The sequence below is a fragment of the Pezoporus occidentalis genome, unplaced genomic scaffold (genome assembly GCF_034315485.1).
Source record: "Pezoporus occidentalis ecotype Australia unplaced genomic scaffold, CSIRO_AGI_Poc_V1 ctg172, whole genome shotgun sequence".
Classification (NCBI taxonomy): domain Eukaryota; kingdom Metazoa; phylum Chordata; class Aves; order Psittaciformes; family Psittacidae; genus Pezoporus; species Pezoporus occidentalis.
The window spans coordinates 2,061,710-2,084,664 of NW_026913554.1; the positions used below are offsets into that span (position 1 = coordinate 2,061,710).

The window sequence follows — 22,955 nt, forward strand, 5'->3', positions numbered from 1 at the left end:
CTTTCCCACTGCAGGAACACACAATGGTTTGAACAACACATGACATGGACCTGGACTCCGATCCCACTGAGCAGCTCCCTGGTGGAACAATTTGAACTGATCGCCTTGGGATGCTTCGCTCTGGCTCTGATGATACAGAGACATCTGAGCACAAAGAACACATGATTTTGAGCTTCTATTGAAAACCTGCAGTCAAAAAGGTTGCTCAGAGAAGCTGTGGCTGCCCCATCCCTGGCAGTGTTCAAGGCCAGGTCGGATGGGGCTTGGAGCAACCTGGTCTAGGGGAAGGTGTCCCAGCCCTTGTTAGTAGGTTGGAACTGGATGAGCTTTAAGCTCCCAACCCAAACCATTCTCTGATTCTATGGTAAACCCCTTCCAGGCTCCTACAGCAGCCAAGAGACCTGATGCCTCTTCACACAAGGGTGTTGAATAGGGTTTGTTGAACAGAGGTGGCAAAAGAAAAGCCAGTTGTGCCTAAACCCTCGATCCACCAGTGAATGTTGAGACAAACTGCTGGCACTTCAATCTTAAATCAGTACATAAATAAACACCAGTAAATTCAACTGGTTGTTGTATGTGAGAAGCAAGTAAATGCTGAAGTGCACAAATTAGAAAATCATAGACGTTTTCCTGCACAGAGGTGTGGCTATGTTATAAACTAAAAGGTGAAATCTGTTTTTTCTAGCAGCTCAGTGATGATTTTCCTGCACTTTGCTCCACTTTTGTGGACTGAAGCTCAATTACAAACTAGCTTTATGCTGTCAGGGCTTCTCTCCAGCTACACCCTCAACTTCCTCCTCCCTGAACACAAACCCCTGTGAAGCAAGGGACAAAGCCTTGGATGGGATACGGGTGCTAGTTCCTTCTGTGGCTCCTGTTGTTCAGGTCATTAATGGTTACGCTGTGTTTATATATGCTGCAGAGCTTCCCTGTTACCGAAGTGGGGTTCCTAACTGCAGAGCACCAGTGGCTTCCCTTTTCAACACACAGAATAAATCACTGAGCTCAAAATAGGCTGTTCCTGCAGCTTGTGTCTTTCCAAAGACTTTTATTTCTCCAAGCAACTGGAAAACTCAGATCAGGTTTTATCTACTGCAGAGAAAACTGCAGACCAACCTGTGTTTTCTCTTCCTCCTGTCTTCCCCACTCCTGCTCCATTAGGTCTCTCTGCTGTGCAGCTCACAGTCTCGGGTACACTTTGGTGAAGTGAGACTCTCACATTTGACAAATGAATGCCTTTATCATAGGGAAGTGTAGAGCTCTGGATAGGTGCCCCCCTTTTCTACGTTTGGCTTAATTAAACCTGTGTAAATTAATAATTCAGTCTTTGTCATTATGAGCTTAATTATTGTTAGGAGATTCAAGGTGACTGCACTGAACATATTTACTTACAACCTCCTATGTTTTCTTCTACTTCAAAAAGCCACAGGCACTTCTAGAGCATAATTCTGCTCCACTCAAATGAGAAAGACGTACAGCAGTATTAATACAGCATCCCTCTCCTTCAGACTTTCCTTGAGCCATTTTTAAAGCACCTACTTCTGTCTTCACTACTGATCCAACCTGACTCTGGATATATAATATGGTTGTCAGGATCTAATCTTCCTGCCCATGGCAGGGGGGTTGGAACTAGATGATCATAAGGTCCTTTCCAACCCTAACTATTCTATGATTATTACAAAATTCATCTTTCTAAAGACCTTGCCTTCTTCTCCTGATCCCATCTCCTGATTTAATCATTTTCCTATGAATCTTAGGATTTCCTTTTCACCAGAGAGGCAGAAGTCCAGGGACTGTAAGAGTCACGCAGAGGGGGCAGCGCTCTCTCTGTCAACATGGAAAGTCTGAATCAGACTTAGTAATATTAATTGGACTGAAACAGTACAACTGAGACACAAACACAGACAGCAGATCAGAGGAACTTCTCTATATAGAAGGAGCAAGGACCTTCTCTGAAGCCTGGCCATTTTTCAAACACCATTTAAGGTATGATTTTGCAAAGGACAGCTGTCCAGCAGCAGGGAAAGCAAGATAATTTCAGTGGAAACACAGGATACCTCTATTAATTGTATCCAGAATTCAAGCCTGGTCAGTGCCACGCACCCCTCTGTAGATGGCAAGAGGCAAATGACAGATCTGTTGCTTCTGAAAGCTCTTGCTAACCTGCATGTTCTCCGTAGCATCACCAAGCAATCCTCCAAAAGTGATAGCGTTGGTCACCGTGGCCAGGTAGATGAAAAGAATGGCTGAAAGGGCTTGAATGTTTAAAGCATCGTAGAAGTCACTGGCAAAGAAAGGTGCTTTCCTCTTTATGTCTTTGATCAAGCCGCCACAGAATCTGAAAAGACACGCAAGAGGAGACTCATGCAAAATGTTTCACAGCAAAAGTCACCCAGATAAGTCATCAGAAGCTTTGCCAGAAATGAAGTATTATCTGAGAGGAGTGAGATCATCACATTAGAGAATAGTCTTATCGCAGCTGTGATGGTCCAGGGATATCACTGAAGTAATGCTGTAAAGATAATAACTTGATGCAGCTGGAAAGAAACACATTTCAGGAACACAAGGCCCAATTCTGCTGCAGCAGACCACTGAAGTCTGCAGTTCAGGAAGCTTGTAATTTTTTTTTCCCCAGCTATACTGGTTGATGTAATAAAATACATTAACTGTAGTCTAAATCCCTGCCTAAATTTCTCCACCCGGCAAACACAATGGTTGGGTGAGCCAAACAATCTGCTAAGTGGAAAAATGCTTCAGAAAAAGAACTACAAGTGAAAACACAAGTGAAATCATCTTGGAGAACAAGAGAGCTGCACTTGCAGATGTATTCTTTCTGTGGAATCACAGACAAGACAGTATTTAACCTGTATAAACTCCATGTGGCTCCGACACTGCCAGCACAAGAAATGTTTGTTTCCTGACCCAGAAACAGGATGTATTGACTGCCTTGTACACACCAATGTGTAATTTCAGATTTTCAGACTTTCCTCCTAGAATCCGGACACTCTGCTAGAACTTAAAAAGAAAACAGAGACTGGGAGGGAGGGCACAATGCCACCACACAAACCTGCGTAGTGACCCTGAAATGCTCAGCTGTCTTATGGCCACCTGGACTGCATTCCCATCCTACTGGACTTCTACATGGCATACAAGCAGAATAATACAGCAGAGTAAAGCCTTGGGCTGTGTTACCTTCTGTATTTCTATCCCATAAAAGCCTTCATTTTGCAATTCAACTACAACAGGAATGTCTGGAAAAGGGAATGTCTCTGCTCTTGGCTAAAGTGCTTCCAGCAATTGAAATGGAAACTGTAGCTGTACCTGCCATGTTTATATCCCTCACAGATCACCTAACTTCACAGGATGCCAACAGCAAACACGTGCCTTGGCCTTCTTTCACTTTTTTTGTGCTTATTTAAGATGCTTTGTAATTTGCTGAGGCTGAGTGTTCAGCACCCTTCAGGCAGCCTCAAGCTGGGCACTCAGTTCTGGAGTCACAGCTCAACCTATACAAACAGTATGTCAGCAGAAGGGAGCAGAAATGGTTTTGCAAAGGGAATACTGCCACCTTACATGGGTGGCTCCAGGCACATCCCATTAAGCAGAGCTTCCTGACCTGCCAGTTCGTTGCAACTCTTCGCAGTCCCCATGGCCCCCGCCGCCATGTCCTCCATCATGAGGTGTGTCTCCATTCATCTGGAGGTTTTCTCCACCGGAGTACATGTTTTTCCTAGGCAAGAAGGCAAGGCAAACTGAGGCTCACTGCATTGTCTGATGGCTCCACCCAACATAATCCAAGATGCATAATCTTCCTCTGAACAAGTGTTACACAGCCCTTTCCAGAGCCATGTTGTACAAAGGATACTAGAAGGCTGACCTGCCAGCAGCGAGTGGAGCATTGCATGTTAAAAAGACCAAGCAGAACCACAAAGAGCCTGGATAACCACTATGTATGTTATATGCCTACAACATCACCTTGAAGGGTATAGAATTGCAAGGAAATCCTCCCTCCAGCTGTTAAGAAAGACCTGAAAATCACCATGGAATCCTAAAATATTGTGGACTGGAAAGGGCCTTAAAGCTCATCCAGTTCCAACCCCCTGCCACAGGCAGGGACACCTTCCACTAGACCAGATTCCTCAAAGCCTCATCCAGCCTGGCTTTGAACACTGCCAGGGATGGGGCAGCCAAAGCTTCTCTGGGCAGTCTGTGCCAGGGCCTCACCACCCACATATCTCCCAAAATTACTTCTAGTGCATTCTAAACATAGACAGGCAGATGCAGTCACTGAAGCTGCTCAATAAACCTGTTGTACCCAAAGCAGCAGCTCTTCCCATCACCTTTTCAGAACTGATGCACGCTGTAGCTCATCACAGAGATAAACCTGCCTGTCTACTGCTGTTACCTTTTATCTGAAGAAGGAAGAGACTTGGGGGGCTCTATCCTAATGGCTGGATCCCATTCCCCAGGGGGGAGCACAATGACTTCATCCAGAAACTCATCGATGCCAGCGATCAGGTCCTGCCGGTCCTTGGCTTTATAGGCAATGTCATGGAACACCTGCAAGGACAAGAGAGATCCATAGAGAAAGGGTTGCATTTTCTGAAGCCCAGACTGTAGAGGCAGCTACCAAATTTTGTTCCATAAAATTCATTAGCAGAAAGTACCAGGACACTTGGCACAAGGGTGTGTGAACCTCAGGAAGCCCATTCCTTTGGCTAGTTGTTTAATGATAGATACTCTTTTCTTGCAGGCATATGTATTTCTAATTTTTAGCAAAACATACATTTCTAACATATTTCAAAATGTTAGTAAAGCAATTATCCATTTGCCTTACCCAAAATAAGAGTTTTCATTTAAATGAGGAGTTTCAATTACACTTTGAGAAGACACTTTTACAAGGCACAAAAAATATTGATCCTCTTTCCCTACCTGCTTCAGTCTATCAAAAAAAAAAAAATCAAACAAACATATAGTTTCCAACCCTGTGACATGGAAATGATGACAATATTTACTCAAATATAATAACAAAAAGCACAGACTGGTTTTACTGAAAGGTCTCGTATTATTGATGAAGAGTGAATGAGAAAAGAGGGGAAAAAGAGCATTAATGCTGAATTTTACAGGTATCTTCTGGACTGCTTGGAGTGGAAGCAGATGAGCAAATGTGACAGACTTAGTAAGAAGAGCCAGTGGTAGCAAGGAGGACTGTTGGGCCATGGAAACTAAACCGTTGCTCCAAGCAGTGCAAATGACACAAAACAGAAGAGCTGAGACAAGGCAAGTGGTAATTAAGGGAACCACATGAAAGCAAAAACAATGTAAGGAGACAGCAAGAAACAAACATAATGTAAATCAGCCCCAGATGCACAGAGCCCATGGGACACTGGAATAAAAAAGCTGTAAATGAATATTGAAAGCCCAGTCATCTCATTGTGGTGTATGATTAGGAAGTAATTGCTAGCTGCTTGTGGATAATACAAGCACTGCCTGAACGAAGAAGTGCTCCAAGATAAAGTGCAACACACAATAGTATGTCCTAGGTGTAACCATTTCTGCTGTAATTACCTGGAGCGTGGCTGTGTGTTACCAGGATCATGGAGTGTGACAGAATGTGCACACCACCACAAGATTAATTCAAAGATCAGTAACGGTTGGACTTGATGGTTGGACTTTCCCAACCTAGTTGATTCTATCATTCGGTGACAGTCTATTGGAAAGAGTGATTGCTAGCAGGAAAATACACACAATGGACAAAGCCTTCCTACAGTCATGCTTTTACAAAAACACAAATCCAGGTGAAATAATTAAATTATTACGTGAACAGATGGAATTAGGAGGTGACATTTGGATATTTCAGCTTTATGTGCAAATTCCTGTCAACCATGCTGGAGGAAAGGGCATCACTATTAGCTAATGAACTGAAACATGGGAGAACCCGTTTCTCATAGGAGATGTCAAGACACCTACCTCATCTGACATCAGTGTGGCGATGGCTCGGCCAATCTCATGATAGGACTTTGCTTTACCCTTCGGTCCCAGCAGAATGAAGAGGAATCTGACAAAACAAGCAGATTGTTCCCCTTTAGCATAGCAAAATGGATAGCTTATTACTTATATAGTATCTAGATGGAAATTCAACTTTCTAAAGTTGTGGTCCTTGTTAAAGATCCAGAGGACGCCAGTGGCCTCCAGCGAATTTGGGAGCAGAGGTTACACCCTGTAGCCCATCACACGTACTCAGACAAGCAAGACACTACCCAGAGTTTTGCTCCCTTTAGCTTTGAGACCACTACTGAGACCACTATGGCCAAATGCTATGACAGCCCTACGCAGAGATTGCTGCCATACAGCACCCTAGACTTCAGGATGCGGTGAAGAAATGATGCTCTTCCAGTGCCCAGTACCTGGAAGTGAACTACACATGACAGATGCCAGCTCCAGTGCAGGGTGGTTGAGCATTCATGCCCTGTGCACCACATAAAGCTCACAGGATGGGCCAAGCAGGGCCAGCACAACAGTGGGCACAGAGGGAAGATGTGATTAACCATCCGCATTGCTCACTGTGAACTTTATTGCTCCTCCAAGCTATATCAGACAGCACTCCACGTGCTTGTTAATGCTCTGCTGGAGCTCAGATCTCTGTTACGGTTCAGCACCCACATGTGAAGGGAAACCATTAATCTAAATTAGGGCTTTAGCTATAAATAATTAAGCCCAATTTGTATGGCCTGAATTTCCGCTCCAAGTATAAGATACATAACAGAGACCTGTAAGCCCATCTGATGGTTTTACAGTTACAGCTTAATTCTTAAGCAGGCAACTTAAGGTGTGAGTCTATTCCTATGGCAGACACCTTCAGCAAGGGTAACCACATCCACAAGGTATTAGGAGCTGACTTCTTATATGATCTCTTTGGGCAGCAACTATGCTCAAGTCACTGCTAGTGAGTTTGGAAAACACCACTATATGAAACCTTTGGAGAAAGGAAATTACTGCTCTTTATCTTCTCTGCCCGTGCTTTTGTCAGTGCTAACATGCTATGAATCGGGCCTTGTCTATGTCACAGTGTGTTCTAATGAGAGTCCTTAATGGAAAAACTATACATGGAAAATGGAAGCTTCTGCCAATAAAATGGAAGCTTCTGCCAATAAAATGGTTTAGCAGTTGTGCCAGAGTAATGGGAATGCTGATGAAAGGTGGCTGCATTTTCCAGCCTCTTAAGTGACACTCATTTGAGGAGTTTTAAGTACAGCCTCAAGGTTGGACCTTCAAAGGTACCTAGGTCCTCCTGCCCTGGAATGAAAAGTAAATAAATAATAATTAAAAAGATACCACCATTCAAATAATCATTCATTCAGGGAAGACCTAAGCCTTATCTTTGACACTCCCAGTTCATAAACTAAGTTTCATGTACAAGCCTAAAGCATCAATGCTGGAATGGCAAAAGCCACTACCACCTGTAGAAGTACTCTTGCTTCAGAGTTGATTTCACACCGCAGACAGGTGCCAAGCTGGCAGCTACTTACTCACACAGGATCTACAGCCTTGTCTGTAGAAACACAAGCTTCCTCTAAATCCCCTATTCAGATTTGTTTCACAAAAAATTATTTGGTTCATGGCTATGGCACAAAAATACAATCTGCCTTCATGCTCACCTCTTCACCTTGACAACTGGCTTGTCAAGAAAGCCCTGTTAGTTCTGGTGGCCATCTTGCACGATGGCCAGCACTTGGTGGTCAGTGGGTGTTCAATGAAGACCATCGTGCTGGTGTCATTTCAAATGTTCATCCTGAGCTGGACTCTATCTAGTGACCTTGAGACAAAAGTCTGTCTCTCTCTCGCATGTCAACTCACCCTTGCAATTAGCAACAAAAGAAGTCACATGGCAAGAGACCAATGTCTCCATTTTACCTAATTTAGCAAAGGCAATTATTGGGGCAATTTTCAGCAAACTCCGTATCAGCATGTGTCTCAAAAAGAAACACTTATCGCTGCTCAAAACAACTCTTAAAGCTTCCTGAATTGAGCCTTTTTCCAATTACAACTCTTCCTTTCTATCAGTAATGGAAAATAAACACACTATAACCTTGAATAAGTTGTCTCATCTAAAACCTTTTTCACTGCCTCCAGTGTGAATTTGGGTCAGCTTCAACTTCCAGTCATAAATTTCAATTGTCTCTCATAGCTAGACTGAAGAACCCTCAATAATTAAATCCCTTTAAATATCCTCCCTTATTGATCCAGTCACTAATCTGCCAGAATAAGCCATTTGAGGCTTTTCTCCCTTATCGATCCAGTCACTCATTTGTCAGAATAAGCCATTTGAGGCTTTTCTCCTCTCTTTAGTCACTTTGAAGGCTCTTTCTTCCACAACCCTTCTCTGATCTATCAGTGTCTTCCTCAGTTCTTTCAGTGCAAATATAACCTATGGCTACTCAGGAACTTGATGTGAGGCTGCTTTCCTGAGAAAAGGAAGTTAGGAGCCAGGGGACAGGACTTCAGGTAGTGACAAGCATGGGAAGTAGGACAAGGGGAAATGCCTTTAAACTAGAAGAGGGTAGATTTAGGTTGGATGTAAGGAAGAAACTCTTCGCTGTGAGGATGGTGAACCCTGGCACAGGTTGCCCACAGAAGCTGTGTCTGCCCCATTTCTGGCAGTGATCAAGGCCAGGTTGGATGGGCCTTGGAGCAACCTGGTCTAGTGGAAGGTGCCCTTGCCCGTGACAGGGGGATAGGAACTGGATGAGCTTTAAGGTCCCTTCTAGCACAAACCAGTCCAGGATTCTGATACGATTTTATGTCTTAGAAACATGGTAGGATGACAGGGAGAGCTCAGATTATTGCCATGGTGGAGGGAAAGGACATGGAACATAATTCTAGGAAAACAGGTTTCAGCAGTTCTAGCCCTGATGGAACAATCTACTATACCCACTACACTATACTATATATAGGTTATGACCAGAGACAACCAGCATTTTGAGCACAGCCCTTCCACCTGTCCCTAGAGGAGGAAACTGACAAGAGGACAAGTTAAGGCACAGATGACAAGATTGCTCTCAGCCATGCATGGAGACACCCTCTTTGTTATTTGCCAACCTTTGCTATGCTAACTATACATTTTCTCAAAAGCTGCTGATAAAATGTGGAACACACCAGGGTTGAGAGGTGTGGCACCTCACCAGAAGTACTCCTCCCCTTACAATCATTGTATTAAATATTATTTCAGGTTTCTAAATCAAATATCATGATGTACCAAGTCAAATATCTTACAAGGTATATTATATCCCCATAAGTAATTTCTAGATAAAAAAATCTAAGTCCTATTTAAAAAGGCATCAAGCTAGTAGGACAGGATCCATAAATGCATATTAATTGGCATCACTAACAGTAACACTTCCTAATTGAACTCTTCATGAGGTTTCAAGTGCTTTACTTAAGGTTCACATGGAGGTGACGAAGCCATACACGCCTAGGTCATGTCCTCTCTCTCCTCCTACCTCTTGGAACCTTCCCTGTGTTTCAGAAGTTATTATAAAACAACATTATAAAACTGTTCCTCAGCCAAGTCTTTTAAAACTCTGGGATGCAAATTATCCAGATCTGTTAATTTTTAAAAAAGGTTCATAACTTCAGAAGTTGCTGCTTGACATTCTGATTCTCCAGGGGAATGAGACATTTTCAGAACCATCTTCTGAAATAATTACACTAGCTCTCTTTCAGTGCCTAACACAAGCGCCTGAATGCTCCTGCACTTACTAAAATGTTCTTGGAAACAGGCAGTTTATGACACCTTCCAAATTCTTTGTCTTGACTGATTCATCTCAGAATTACCTTCAGTTTTAGAACACGACCTTTTAAAAAGCCAAATATCAGAAAGACAAAAACATTAATGCATTTTAGTGGTTTGGACTACATTATGTTTCCAGGCATTTAGCGTCATTTAGTTACGAATACTTCCACCGAAGAAAGCCCTCACTTCTAGCTGTGATATACTCCTCTTCATCTGGCAAGATGAAAACCAGCACACAACACACGCCGAGTTATCAAACCTCCATTTCTGATATTTAACACTCCTAAGGAAGATTCAATGCAGAGGATGTGAGGTTCACTTTGTATCACTCAGCTCAAAGTCTCTCTAAAGTAGTAACAAAATTCAATGTTTCTCCCCAGAGAAATATCTGGTCTTGAACTTAATATGACAGCACAGTCAAAGCATTCAAAATCCTTTGCTTCCAAGCTGGTAGTGAGCCAAAAACTCAGTAATTTGTTACTGTTTTACCTAAAACACTATTCCTCCTGTTGTTTTTGCATGCTTTACATCCTGCCCAAGCAGATGATGACCACCAATTACGTATGATTCACCTTCTGATCATACGGACTATGTCACCAAACCCAACCAGAATAAATTTATTCTCATAGATGAGCAATTCTAATCCAAAACTCATCTATGCCTGTCAAATCTGGAGCAAGCAAGAGCAACAACCCCATAAAGGTTAAAGGCACCTTCCCACAGGAAACTCAGTAAGGTCTTGAGAAAATGTTTTCAATTTTGAGATGGGTGGGAGGAAGCAGTCCTGTTGTTGGACACCATGTGTGAAGCCTGCAAGGCATTCATCTTAGAGTTACATTTTGGTCTCGAGGGCTGGAAGAACAACCTCTTGATGTACTTTTCCAGCAGACTAAGTGGTTGGACTGCTGATAAAAGGAGCACAACTTGAAACTGTGAAGTAATGAAAGGAGATGGTGACATGTTTGGTCCATCTGCTATTTCACACAAGTGACCCTTCAAGTTTTGAGCAACGTACTGACACTGCAGGCTTCCTACATGGTGTCCAACACATAAACACAGCTTCCCAGACCAAGTCCTTCTGCTGGAAAGGCTGCTAAAGGGGACAGCCCTGAAAACCTTTCAATGCTGCAACTAATGAACAAGACACACGTTTCACCCTACCTATGAAGAAGAAAAGATGCCTTTGCAGTTAAAAGCTCAAGTTAGGAGGTAAGGGAGGAGAATCTGACTCCTGGTTCTGCCCCATGCTTCCTAAGTGATCTGTGGGCAAGTTACTTCATTTTGTTCAAGACTTGCAGACACAGGCCATTTCCCAGCACTACATATTAGCCTGTGCAAGTCTGTACAGCTTATCTCCAAAACACATCTTTCCTTTGCTCATTCTTCATCTTTTTTTCCCCATCAACATTACCTTAAGGCGGCAGACCTCAACACGTGATTGTACATTTCTTTTATGAAAATAAGAAGCTATGGCTATTGCACCGTCCAGAGGAGAAGCAGCCGTACCCAAGCCATGGTGCAAGCACAGTAGCTTGCTAAAATGAGGAGTCTGCAGCACTGAGGAATGAAATTCAACATGAGAAAACAAAAGTCCTTCAAGGTCTTTTCAATCTGATCAGTAAAAAGAAAACACAGAGAAAGGCTGGGATCTCTCTATATCAGTTTCAGATCCCTCAGTTTTATTACCAGGGTTGTATGAAAAAACCTTGCTGAGAAGTCTTTCCTGAAGAATTCATCAGATCTTCCTGATTTCCTTTAAGTACAAATCTACTTTTAAGTAAAGGAAATGCTTAAAATCCTTAGCAAGGAAGCGTGAAGAAAAAAATATATATAGAAAATTTATGTACCCAAGAAAGAATAATTTCTACACAGGACATTTTATTTCTACAAAGCATCCAAAATTCTGCAGCTTACAAGAAAAATCCAAGCCAAAGAATGTAGGAAGGAAGAAAAAAATAAAACTAGCAGAAAAAAATTAACCCATTTAACAGGAAGTCTACACATTGAATACTGTCCACCTTATGCAGACAATAATCCTTTTTCTTTCTACAGTGCTGGGTCAACATGGATAAACCAGGGCAGGGCAGGGCCACCACGATATCATGAACCTTTCACCTTTCAGGGCTAGGTGTCTTATTTGCTTCTGCAACACAAGATTGTGGTGATGTCTTACACACCCAGCTAGTGGCTGCAGCTGACGGGCTGCTTCTCAGCTGGTCTATCAAAAGCTATAGCTGCCCTCTCCCTACAAAATCTGCCTGGTTAGTGCTTTGAAAAGCAAAACATGGCTTCATGCACCAGCGCTGTGAGGAGCCTGTGGGCTGCTCAGTGCCCATCCACAGCAGTAACATGCTGCCTGAGATGGCTGAGACCCGATGCTCACTGAGGAGACGCTCCATCACAGCTCATCTGGGCCCCCAATGGGATTTCCTTGATTGAATTTCACAGGATGCAGCCACTGCAAATGGCGCTTCATTACTCACAAAAGCCATCTAATGAGCCTCTCTGCTTTGATTAGGGCTAGCATTTGGTTTGGAGGACAGCAAATGGATAATGCTATTTCCTGGAAAAAAATGTTGGCACGGAAGGACATATTGTCTTGATTAATGCTATTGAGTAATGAGGTCGTTCAACAATCCTAGATCTAACTTCCTGGCTCCCACTACCAAAACAAACAATACCTAATTTTACATCTGCTGAAAAGCATTTGGAGATGTGCTTAAAAAAAAGCAAGTGGGATTAGACGTTGTAGCCAAAATACTGAATTATGCAGAGCTCAGTAATACTGAGAAATGAGGAATAACCATTTATAAGCCACTTTTGTCTCCCCATGCTCCTGCCAAAATACCCACTGTGTGCAAACAGCTGTTGACATGGTTATTTTAAGGAGCCACTTACAGAAACTCCAAGAAATACAAACACTGCTGCACTACTAGGAGGCAGTTAGACAAACAGCAGAACTAGATCCTCTTTTTCCTTGGATCCGTACATAAAATAAGGTACAGATTATAACAACCATATAACTTCCACTCCATACAATGGCTGGGATTCCTTCCAGTATCAGTAATGCACTAGCCATGTGCTTCTGTTGTCATACCTCTCACAAAATATTACTTGATACAGCCTCAAACCCTGTAGGCATTCAAACCACAGCCTTCACTGTGTATGTAAAGCCCTGGAGACTGTTCACATAAAATACGTATTTGCACATTAGTGATGATGTGAGAGGTGCAATTTGAACTCCCTAATTACAAGCAAAACACAAACCGTTTGTAAGCTGACAGGAGAAGCACACCAGAGTGGAGGTACGCAGCGGGGCCAAGGACTGAGGTTCTTACCTTGATGGAGTGTTTGTTTGTATATGAAGCAAAGATACACTCCTACATTAACACTCAAATACAGAGCAGATGGTCTGGACATCTATACTGATAATTTTTCTCTACTATATTACCTGATAAACAATATGCAACTGTCTAACGAAAGATAATATTGCTAAGAATTCAAATAGCACTTTGTTATTCTAGTAGATAAACACGCTCACTGTAGAGACAGTTACACATCTTCAAGCAGAGAATTCAAATATTTAAGATCATAAATTATTTTCATATTTGGGAGACTCAGATTAACTTGCCGTGAGTTACAATAAGTTATAGTTTTCTCTGAATCATTATGCATTAGAAAGCACCACAGAATCATATAACAGTTTGGGTTGGAAGGGAATGGACCTTCAAAGGTCATCTAGTCCAGCTCCCCTGCAATGAGCAGCAACATAGAATCACAAAATCAACAGAATGCTTTGGGTTGGAAGGGACCTTAAAGCTCATGCAGTTCCAACCCCCTGACATGAGCAGGGACACCTTCCACTAGACCAGGTTGCTCAAGGCTCCACCCAACCTGGCTAGATCATACAACATGACTACCCCAACAGAACTGTATGCCTCAGTTTACCCAACTTACTGGTTTTGCTCCAGCAGAGCCAGAACTGCATCTTTCTCCTAATGTGAGTTTAAGAGGAAAAATACGTACTGCAAAAACATGCAGAGGGAATCTGAATGACTGGGGCAGGGGGAATCATGAGGGGCAGGAAGAAAGCCCCATTAGTTAAATTTCACATTGGCAGTGCCCTTTACTACTAAGTTATAAAGTTAGCGTGTTTCTGTAATGATGTTCTGGTTTACAGCTGGTATCTTATAACCAAATTCAGGTTAACCAAATAGGACCTGAAGATTACTAAGCAGCTGCAGTTTTGTTTCTTTAAACCAATAATTCTGATAGCTACACACATCACATGATGGAAAGTAATGGAGAACATCTTCTGGCCTGGGTTTTTTATCTGAAAAGGTGGAAATGGAGTTTCCCATTCTTGTACCCTTCCTAGGAGCTCAGTTCTCTTACCGGGTAGGTACAGGGACTTCAGTCAGAGCACCCAGCATGACTGCCTGCTGCAGCCGGACAAAGGCAATGAAGGGACTCTCCAGGAAGTCTACCTCCCCAACCAGCACGTTGGAGGCCTCAGCATCACGGGGCAATTTCTTCATGAATTTATTCTTCAGCTGCATCAGTGAAAAAGGAAGGAAAAGAACATTAAGCCTTGTTAGGCAAGCAAACAGGAATGTGCATAAAATACACCCAGTTTTCACCCACATTTCCTCCTTGGTCAGAGTATATCTTTGGTGATATATTAAGCATAATAATAATTAAGCCACACAGAGTCTACTGAGATGCAAACACTAGCAAGATCAGGATCAGCCCCAGAAGAACAGTGCTGATGTTGGTGCCCAAAGCAAAGATGATGCTGAGAAGATTATGCCTCTTGGAGCTGGACACTTGCCTTTCACTGTGCACATGTCTTTTCAAGTTCCCAGGGGAAGACTAAGCTCAGCACAGGCTTTTAAGAGCACGTTTCCTAGCCTGTGGCTTCTCCATCTAAATTCGCTTGGGGTTCTCCAAACCCATTGTTCCCACTGCCAGTACAGGCCAGCACATGAGGAGTCCCTGGGCAGAAGTACCAGGAATGCTGCTTTGGAAACTACAACAGTTTCAATAACTGCTACTGCTTCCCACCATCAGTGCCTGAGCCCTCAGCCCTCCTGCAGACTGCTGCCCTCAGAGCACAGAGCAGGCAATGGCTGAAGGGGCACGGAGGAACTTGTGCCATCATTAGAGACCTTCTGTCCAGGAGAAAAACCCTTCTCAACCCATCCACAGAATGGTGCTGGATGAGTATTACACCACTCGCATCTCAAAGATCTGAAGGGAGAGAAATCCTTGGGAAGAGGTGAAGTGAGAAGCGGAGTCCATGAAAGAGAGAGAAATCAGAGAGGGTTTCAGAGAAGATGCTGAGCCAGGAAAAGTTGGGTAGCACAGTCAACCCCCTCCAGATGGTCATGGTGGGGACCCTGGTTAACTGCTCTCCCCATGATGAGGCTCCTACCACTCTGCTAGCCCAGGTTTGAATACCAAGCAAGGGGAAAGTGTATGCGTGTGTCTATCTCCCTCCATATCTCAAACCCAACTATTTCCACCACCAATTAAACACCCACTGCTTTATAACCAAGTTACTGCAGATGTTCTACCCTTCCCAACTCTGAATGCCATTCTGTCAGGAAGAAATTTTAAGAACCTCACACAGGAGTTTAAGTAAATGAACTCCAACTAACATCTGGAGTCCACAGACATAAACCACCCTGCCTCATCTGCTGAAAAATCAGTGTGGCCCACTTTGATCCACCTCAGTAGAACTGCCTAAAATCGCCAGCAGCTCCCAGCACAGCCTGGCTCCACAAGTTCTCAGAAGCCCCAGAGCACACTAACTGGTGGTTTTAATATTATGCTAATAAACTGATAGTGTGAATTGCTCATGGAAGGACAGATTCTTCTCAGGTGCTCCTAGGTAAATAGATGACAGTATATGAAGAACTCACACATTTCAGTAAATGTTTTGTAGTAAAAGAAATTCAACAGACACCAAAATTTCTGCCTGATGACCAGTAACCTGATTTCCTTACTCACCCAGGTTACTTCAACATAGCTTTCCCACGATACCCTGAAAGCCTTAATTCTTTGTTTCTGCTCTTACAATCTCTGACTGCTCCTTTCTCCTCAGTAACATGACCCTGAGCTGTTATGTGAGCAGTTTTGGGGGTGGCAGTGCTTTTTCTAGCGTTCTTTCACTCTCTTCCTACAACTTTGCCTTTTCCTTCACTAACAGCTGAGCCAGAAATAGGATGAAGGGAGCTGGTGAAGCCACCGTAAGCGTACACCAGTGCAACTGAACTGCTTATCTTCAAGCTTTCTCATCCATTAGGTCTAAATTTTAGTCTATTTGAAAACCAACTTGATTTTTTTCTTGAAAAAAAAGGGTGTATCTCAAAGCAGAACTATGCAGTTATTGTTTAATGCACTTCTAGTAATGCATCAAAGTGTCTGTGGTGTTACTGAATAGCAGGGCTCTAACCTGCAGGAAAGTGAGCTTAGAAGACAACCTGTGAATCATAGAATCATAGAATAGTTAGGGTTGGAAAGGACCTTAAGATCATCTAGTTCCAACCCCTCTGCCATGGGCAGGGACCCCTCACACTAAACCATGTCACCCAAGGCTCTGTCCAACCCGGCCTTGAACACCACCAGGGAAAGAGCATTCACAGCTTCTTTGGGGTGAAGCTGCATTTATTAAATTCCAGTCCTTCCCAAGCATCCAAATGGTATCTGAGGTCCAGTTCTGTGTTCATCACCATTAAAATAAAGTACCAGAAGACCAGCATCGTTCTCATCAGTCAGCTGACAGGGATACTCATTTATACATCTTCTCCGAAAGTACAGCCTACAGCTTTATGCTAAAACCAGTTCTTTATGGCCTGATGGTTATTCTTGCCACCCCTGCACCTATGTAATGGTACCATAGCAGATGTGAGCAGGCTCATGGGGCTCTACAACAGGCATCCTATGGTCCAACTATGGAGAAATCATAGAATCACAGAGTGGTTTGGGTTGGAAGGGATCTTAAAGCTCATCCAGTTCCAATCCCCTGCCCTAGGCAGGGACACCTTCCACTAGACCAGGTTGCTCCAAGCCCCATCCAACCTGGCCTTGAACACTGCCAGGGATGGGACAGCCAAAGCTTCTCTGGGCAACCTGTGCCAGGGCCTCACTATACTCACAGTAAAGAACTTCTTGCTAATGTCATCAATTGCTTCTCATTTGACAATAGGAAAATGCTGCAGCAGCAACAGCCAGTAAGTTTCAAAAATCAGCCTCTCCTGACTTATTTTCTGGTATCTTCCTGGCACCTGGAAATCTCTTTAGGCAGTCACAGGGCTGCCCTTCTGCTAGGCTGGCAGTCAGCTGAAGCAAACCTGAGGAACCAGGAAAGCTCCCAGAGCCCCGGTCTCACCTCTCTGCCTTGCTTGCACTCCAAGTGTCCTCAGATCCCAGATGGATTTGTTTTTTATTTCAGCAGTGGCAGAATTAATGTGGAATTGAAGGCTTTTGGAAAATCCTGCCCTGGGTGATGTTTGGAGATGCTCTGTGTGTGCCTGGCTACGGGTGAATGGCAAGTGAGGATATACTGCCAGGAACACCAACAGGGGGTAACACTAAGCTGGGCTATGAAACCATAACGAGCTTTGCCAGGAGACTCAAGAAGTAGAAAAATGGGAAAAGTCTCATGAAAAGGCATGAGTTATTGATTCAACGGGAAGAAAACACTGGGACAATCCTACTCCCGCATGCTGCAGTCAGGGTCACCACCAGAGAAGATATTAAATATGCATCAAGAATGAAGCCTGGAAAAGTACTACCAGTCGTTCCAGCTTTGGAGGAAACCGGAGATAAGAAAATAATGGTAGATGAGAAACTGAACATGAGCCGGCTTCAGTGTGCACTCACAGCCCAGAAAGCCAACCGTATCCTGGGCTGCATCAAAAGGAGCATGACCAGCAGGTCAAAGGAGGTGATCCTGCCCCTCTACTCTGCTCTTGTGAGACCTCACTTGGAGTATTGTGTGCAGTTCTGGTGTCCTCAACACAAAAAGGACATGGAACTGTTGGAACAAGTCCAGAGGAGGCCATGAGGATGATCAGGGGACTGGAGCACTTCCCGTATGAAAATAGGGTGAGAAAATTGGGGCTGTTTAGCCTGGAGAAGAGAAGGCTGCGTGGAGACCTCATAGCAGCCTTCCAGTATCTGAAGGGGGCCTATAGGGATGGTGGGGAGGGATTCTTCATTAGGGACTGTACTGATAAGGTTAAAACCTAAACAAGGGAAGTTTAGATTGGATATAAGGAAGAAGTTCTTTACTGTGAGGGTGGTGAGGCACTGGAATAGGTTGCCCAAGGAAGTTGTGAATGCTCCATCCCTGGTGGTGTTCAAGGCCAGGCTGGACAGAGCCTTGGGTGGCATGGTTTAGTGTGAGGTGCCCCTGCCCTTGGCAGGGTGGTTGGAACTTGATGATCTTAAGGTCCTTTCCAACCCTAACCATTCTATGATTCTATGATTCTAAATCCACAATAAATGTTCAACTTTGTGGAACAGGAAGATTCAGATTAGAGATTAAGAAGAACTTATTTACTATAAGGGTGCTGAGGCACTGGCACAGGTTGCCCACAGAAGCTGTGGCTGTCCCACCCCTGACAGTGTTCAAGGCCACATGGGGCAGGGCTTGGAGCAACCTGGTCTAGTAGAAGGTGTCCCGGCCCGTGGAGGGGGTTGGAACTGAATGAGCTTTACGGTCCCTTCAACTCAAACCAGTCTGGGATTCTGTAACAGGTTCTTTGCTCCAATTCAGTTTCGCAGCACCACTCACCACTCTCTTAAATCATTTACCGGAGAGGTGATGGGAAAGGTACAGTCAAGCACTTATGCCCCATTTTGAACCATCCTCTGAAGCAGCTTCAGGATGATGTTAGTCCTCAGCAGCTCCTGGGAGCAGGGAGGGAGGGATAGAGGGCATGCAGCTGGAAGCACTATATTCACTCTCCCTGCACTCTGCTAAATAGAGCATCGTTCTAACCCAACCACTAATGTTATGTTAAAGGCCACAGCTCTCCACCACTGTGCTTGCAAAAAGGCCCAGCAATCTGAAAAGTCGCTATTGCCCTAAATGCATTTTAACATTCTGTGATCAGCAGCATTGCTAAAGGTTTGTCAGAAATTAAAGCAATTCCTGTGTTCACAGGGATTCTTGTTTTAAGGTTCCTTCCAACCCAAACCATTCTACAATTCTATGATTTTGTCAAGGGTAGAAAGCTTCTTCCTTCCATCTGGGAGCACCCAGCACAACTAAGAGTACAGCTTCCCCACAACTAAGAGCAAGAGAGGATGAGAAGGAACACTTGGCTAAACAAACACATGGATCCTGCCTGGAACACTTCTCAGAGCAGTCTGTAAGCCTGTCTAAGGCAAGAGAATACCCAAGATGAGTGGAAACTCCATTAAATGAGTCATTAGCTGAAGCACCGGAAACACAAAGCTAACCAAAATCCATTAAAATTATAATCAGAGAAGCCCTTTAGCTAGTCACATTACTGTAATGATGCTCCAGTCTTTGCTCAACAGCCTGCAAGGAACATGTAGGCAACATGTAGGCACTGATCTCTGGAAGTGTTGAAGGCCAGGTTGGACAGGGCTTGGAGCAACCTGGTCTAGTGGAAAGTGTCCCGGCCCAGGGCAGCGGGCTGGAACTGGATGAGCTTTAAGGTCCCTTCCAATGCAAACCATTCTGTGATTCTGATTCTATGATCTCTGGGCGAATTTGTTTGTCCTTATGTGTCATGGTCGGATTTGATCACCACTGACCTAAGGAAGAGTAAGCAAACAAAATCGGTGTGGCGGTGTGGGCTGGAGTTCAGGTCCAACACTAAATACAGCTCATCCCCTCTCCAAGTACAGAAAACCCTGGACATTCACAATAAACACTGATCATACAGATTACCATTACGAGCTAAACTGCATATGTGGTTCTTTGTGTAACTAAAGGAAGGCTTAAAGGTCCCTGATCACAGGGAAAGGGATCCAGCTCCCCAAATTCCTGTTATATCAAAGCTAAGAGCAGCATCAAAGCAACAAGGGGGTCCTCCAGCCTGGCAGGTGGCTGCCCAAGAGCATGAACTGAGGCTCTGAGAAAAAATCCTCTGAACCCCCCCAGGTATAGGGGACAAAAAGGTGAGTGCTGCATTATTTAACAGAGGCCATGTAAGAATTCACTCTACCTTCTGTTTGTGTAGGACTATGTAAGCTCACCTTATCACCGTGTCATATTTCATCATGGGCTTCCCACACTCTAGCACAGGCACACAGAGCCTTTGCGCTTAAAAAAGACTTATTCCCCAGGAACTGGAACCTGTGTCTCTGTTTTATTGTATCTGTCTATATATTAGGATTACCATCCCATAAAATATCCCATGAATCCTTACTTTGGGGGATACCTTCAAGGCTCTGTGTTTTGTCTATGCACAGAACTCAGGAATGCTTTAGAGGTGAGCTGCTGATACATTGCAGGAGAAACAAAATCAAACCTGCTCTCTGCGTCAAGAAAAAAGGCCAAAGTAAATGAAATTCCAGTTAACTGAACTTCCTAGAGGATTTTTCTTCCCTTCAGAAAGGTGGCAGTGATCAGTACTGGAAGACAATAATTTCCATTTGAGCTCCATGGAGGGGAAAGTAGGTCATCCAGGCTGACAGACCTAAAAATCAGGAATGTCTGCTTGTGACTGCAGGGATGAGGAGACATTCAGACAGGAAAAACAGCTCCCACCATTAATCACTGGATTTCATTCCACACTGTGGGACCCCACCAGTGCCCTCCCCCTACATCATTCCCCAAGGAAAGGCAGGAGGGTTTCTCTCAACAAGGCCAATTTCATTTTGCACTTGAGAGCTGGCTTTGGCACAGATTCCTGGTTGACATGGAAACACTGGTTTGAATAAACAGTCCCGTGTCCCATCCCCCTGTCCCCCCCCCCAACAAGTCATGAAGGCTTTGTGCCTTTCTCTGACTGACCATATTCATTCAGAGCTCATCTTTGTCCCACAAACAAGCCCTTCAAAAGTGGAGATAAATTCCCCTTGTATCAACATATTTCTATACTTTATATATGCTATTTTATCAGGTCAGTAATAACAGGTCCCTGATAAAGCATATTTCCTTTACAAGTCCCCTGTGTTTTACATCTTGAGCGTTAAAGAAGTCCCAGTGAGTCGGCCATTCAGAGCTGCCAAGGACATTTTAACAGAGCACGACCAAAGGATTTCTCACAGGAGGAGAGCCAGAAGTGGAAACAGCACTGGGCACTTCCCCAGCTTCCTACGGTCCAGCAAAGGGCCTGGTAAAGGCTGCACTTGACTCTCCTCAATCCCTTTCATTCATAGATAAAGATGAAAAAAATAACTTGAAATATTTTCCAATTATTTAGACTATATGAATCAAGAGCTAACTTACAACCATAGACTGGTTTGGGTTGGAAGGGATCTTAAAGTTCATCCAGTTCCAACTCCCTGCCACAGGCAGGGACACCCTCCACTAGACCAGGTTGTTCCAAGCCCCATCCAACCTGGCCTTGAACACTGCCAGGGATGGGGCAGCCACAGCTTCTCTGGGCAACCCCTGCCAGCGCCAAACCCTCCTCATAAGGAAGAACTTCTTCCTAATGTCTAATCTAAATCTACTCTCTTGGGGAAAACACACATGCCTTTGCTCAACCAGAAGTTCTGGCTTGCTGATCCCTGTGGAAGCTCTCTGTAATAATCTGCCCTGTGTAGGCAAACAATATGGCAACAGCACAGCTGCTTTGGTAAGGCTCTGGTGTCCACACTCTGTGCTGCCACTGCCCATAACTAACTCTGCACTATCAAAAGCAACAGTAAAACACAGTCATATCAATTTCTCTTTCCATAGACCACCAGCCATGACAATCATCCTGCCACGAGCAGCCGCTGTACGGCATCAAGGAAGACGGCACTGCTTTTTGTCTGTCACAGGCACATCCCAATCAATATTATTGATGCAAACTTTGCAATGAGTAATCCACAGTTAAAGATTTTTGCAAAGTCTGTGTTTTGGTAATTGGCCCTTCCTCTTATTTCATCTTGGCAATCATTTGCTTTCCATAAATTAAAGGGGAGAAAGAGCAACATGACACTTTTAATTTGGCAGACATTACAACCTTGCAATTAACCCAGGTCTTCATTACTTTCAGATTTCTAAATCATTTTCTGATTTCACACAGACTTATTCTGATGGCAAAACTATTTCATCCGGTCTCAAATATAAGGAGGGGAATTACACAAAGCCAATAAATTGTTTGGGTTGGAATGGACCTTAAAGCTCATCCAGTTCCAATCCCCTGCCATGGAAAGGGACACTTTCCACTAGACCAGGTTGCTCCAAGTCCTGTCCAACCTGGTCTTGAACATTGCCAGGGATGGGGGTACCACAGCTTCTCTGGGCAACCTGTGCCAGTGCCTCATCAGTCTGGAACAGATATACCCAAAATATCTATATATAAAAGCTGTCAAAAATTACTAATGCAAGGGCTAGTCATATGTAGAGAGCAAGACCAGTGGAGAACCTTTTGGAAACCCCAGTCCATGAGTACAGCCTGCATGTCTGTGCTCCTTCCCTGTCTTTCAGTCATTGAGCCTCTTCCCCTCCAGCTGATGGCTCTTAGCCCTGGCAGTGATGGAATGGGCAGCACATTTTCAGCTGGTCCTTTGGAAAGAGCCCCTGCGTCCTTTGTCCTTCCTTGCCTCCAGCCTTTTCCTAAGTTCATTTTCTTCATGAAAGAGCTTAATGATTACCCAGTAAGAAGATTAACTCTGGAAAGTGTATTAAGAAGGCAAAAAGTATGAGAGAAACGAAACAAAACAAAATCAAAAGCCAAGTAAATCCAAAGGAAGCATAAAACCACCCCTTCCCTAAGGGAAGGAACCAATCTCACAATGCTTAATACAGTAAAGAGAGCTGAGAGCTACCATGATTTTAATAAAGCTGTATCTTTTCATATTACCACTGGCTGTACTCATGCCAGTGTGTCTTGGGACTACTGCAAATATTGTCCTTTAAGCTCAGTGCTGTCTAAGTCAGCTTTGTAAGAAAGCCACTGAGCTGAATGGGATGTTTAACCAGGTTCAGCATTCCTGGAGCAAAGGAAAGCCCAGCTCCTTG

The 22,955-nt window shown here is 43.9% G+C and overlaps 1 protein-coding gene across 8 annotated transcripts in view; it reads right to left on the reverse strand.

The window, feature by feature from the left end:
- SLC4A4 (solute carrier family 4 member 4) overlaps positions 1 to 22,955 on the reverse strand; it is a 205,742-nt gene that overhangs the window by 36,286 nt on the left and 146,501 nt on the right. For all 8 annotated transcript variants that reach the window (XM_062614164.1, XM_062614169.1, XM_062614167.1 and 5 more), the window contains 5 exons: positions 14,189 to 14,346; positions 5,971 to 6,058; positions 4,406 to 4,560; positions 3,617 to 3,730; positions 2,164 to 2,338 (listed from right to left, as the gene is read on the reverse strand). In XM_062614164.1, coding sequence (XP_062470148.1) covers positions 2,164 to 2,338; positions 3,617 to 3,730; positions 4,406 to 4,560; positions 5,971 to 6,058; positions 14,189 to 14,346 — 690 coding nt within the window. The remainder of the gene's footprint in view (positions 1 to 2,163; positions 2,339 to 3,616; positions 3,731 to 4,405; positions 4,561 to 5,970; positions 6,059 to 14,188; positions 14,347 to 22,955) is intronic.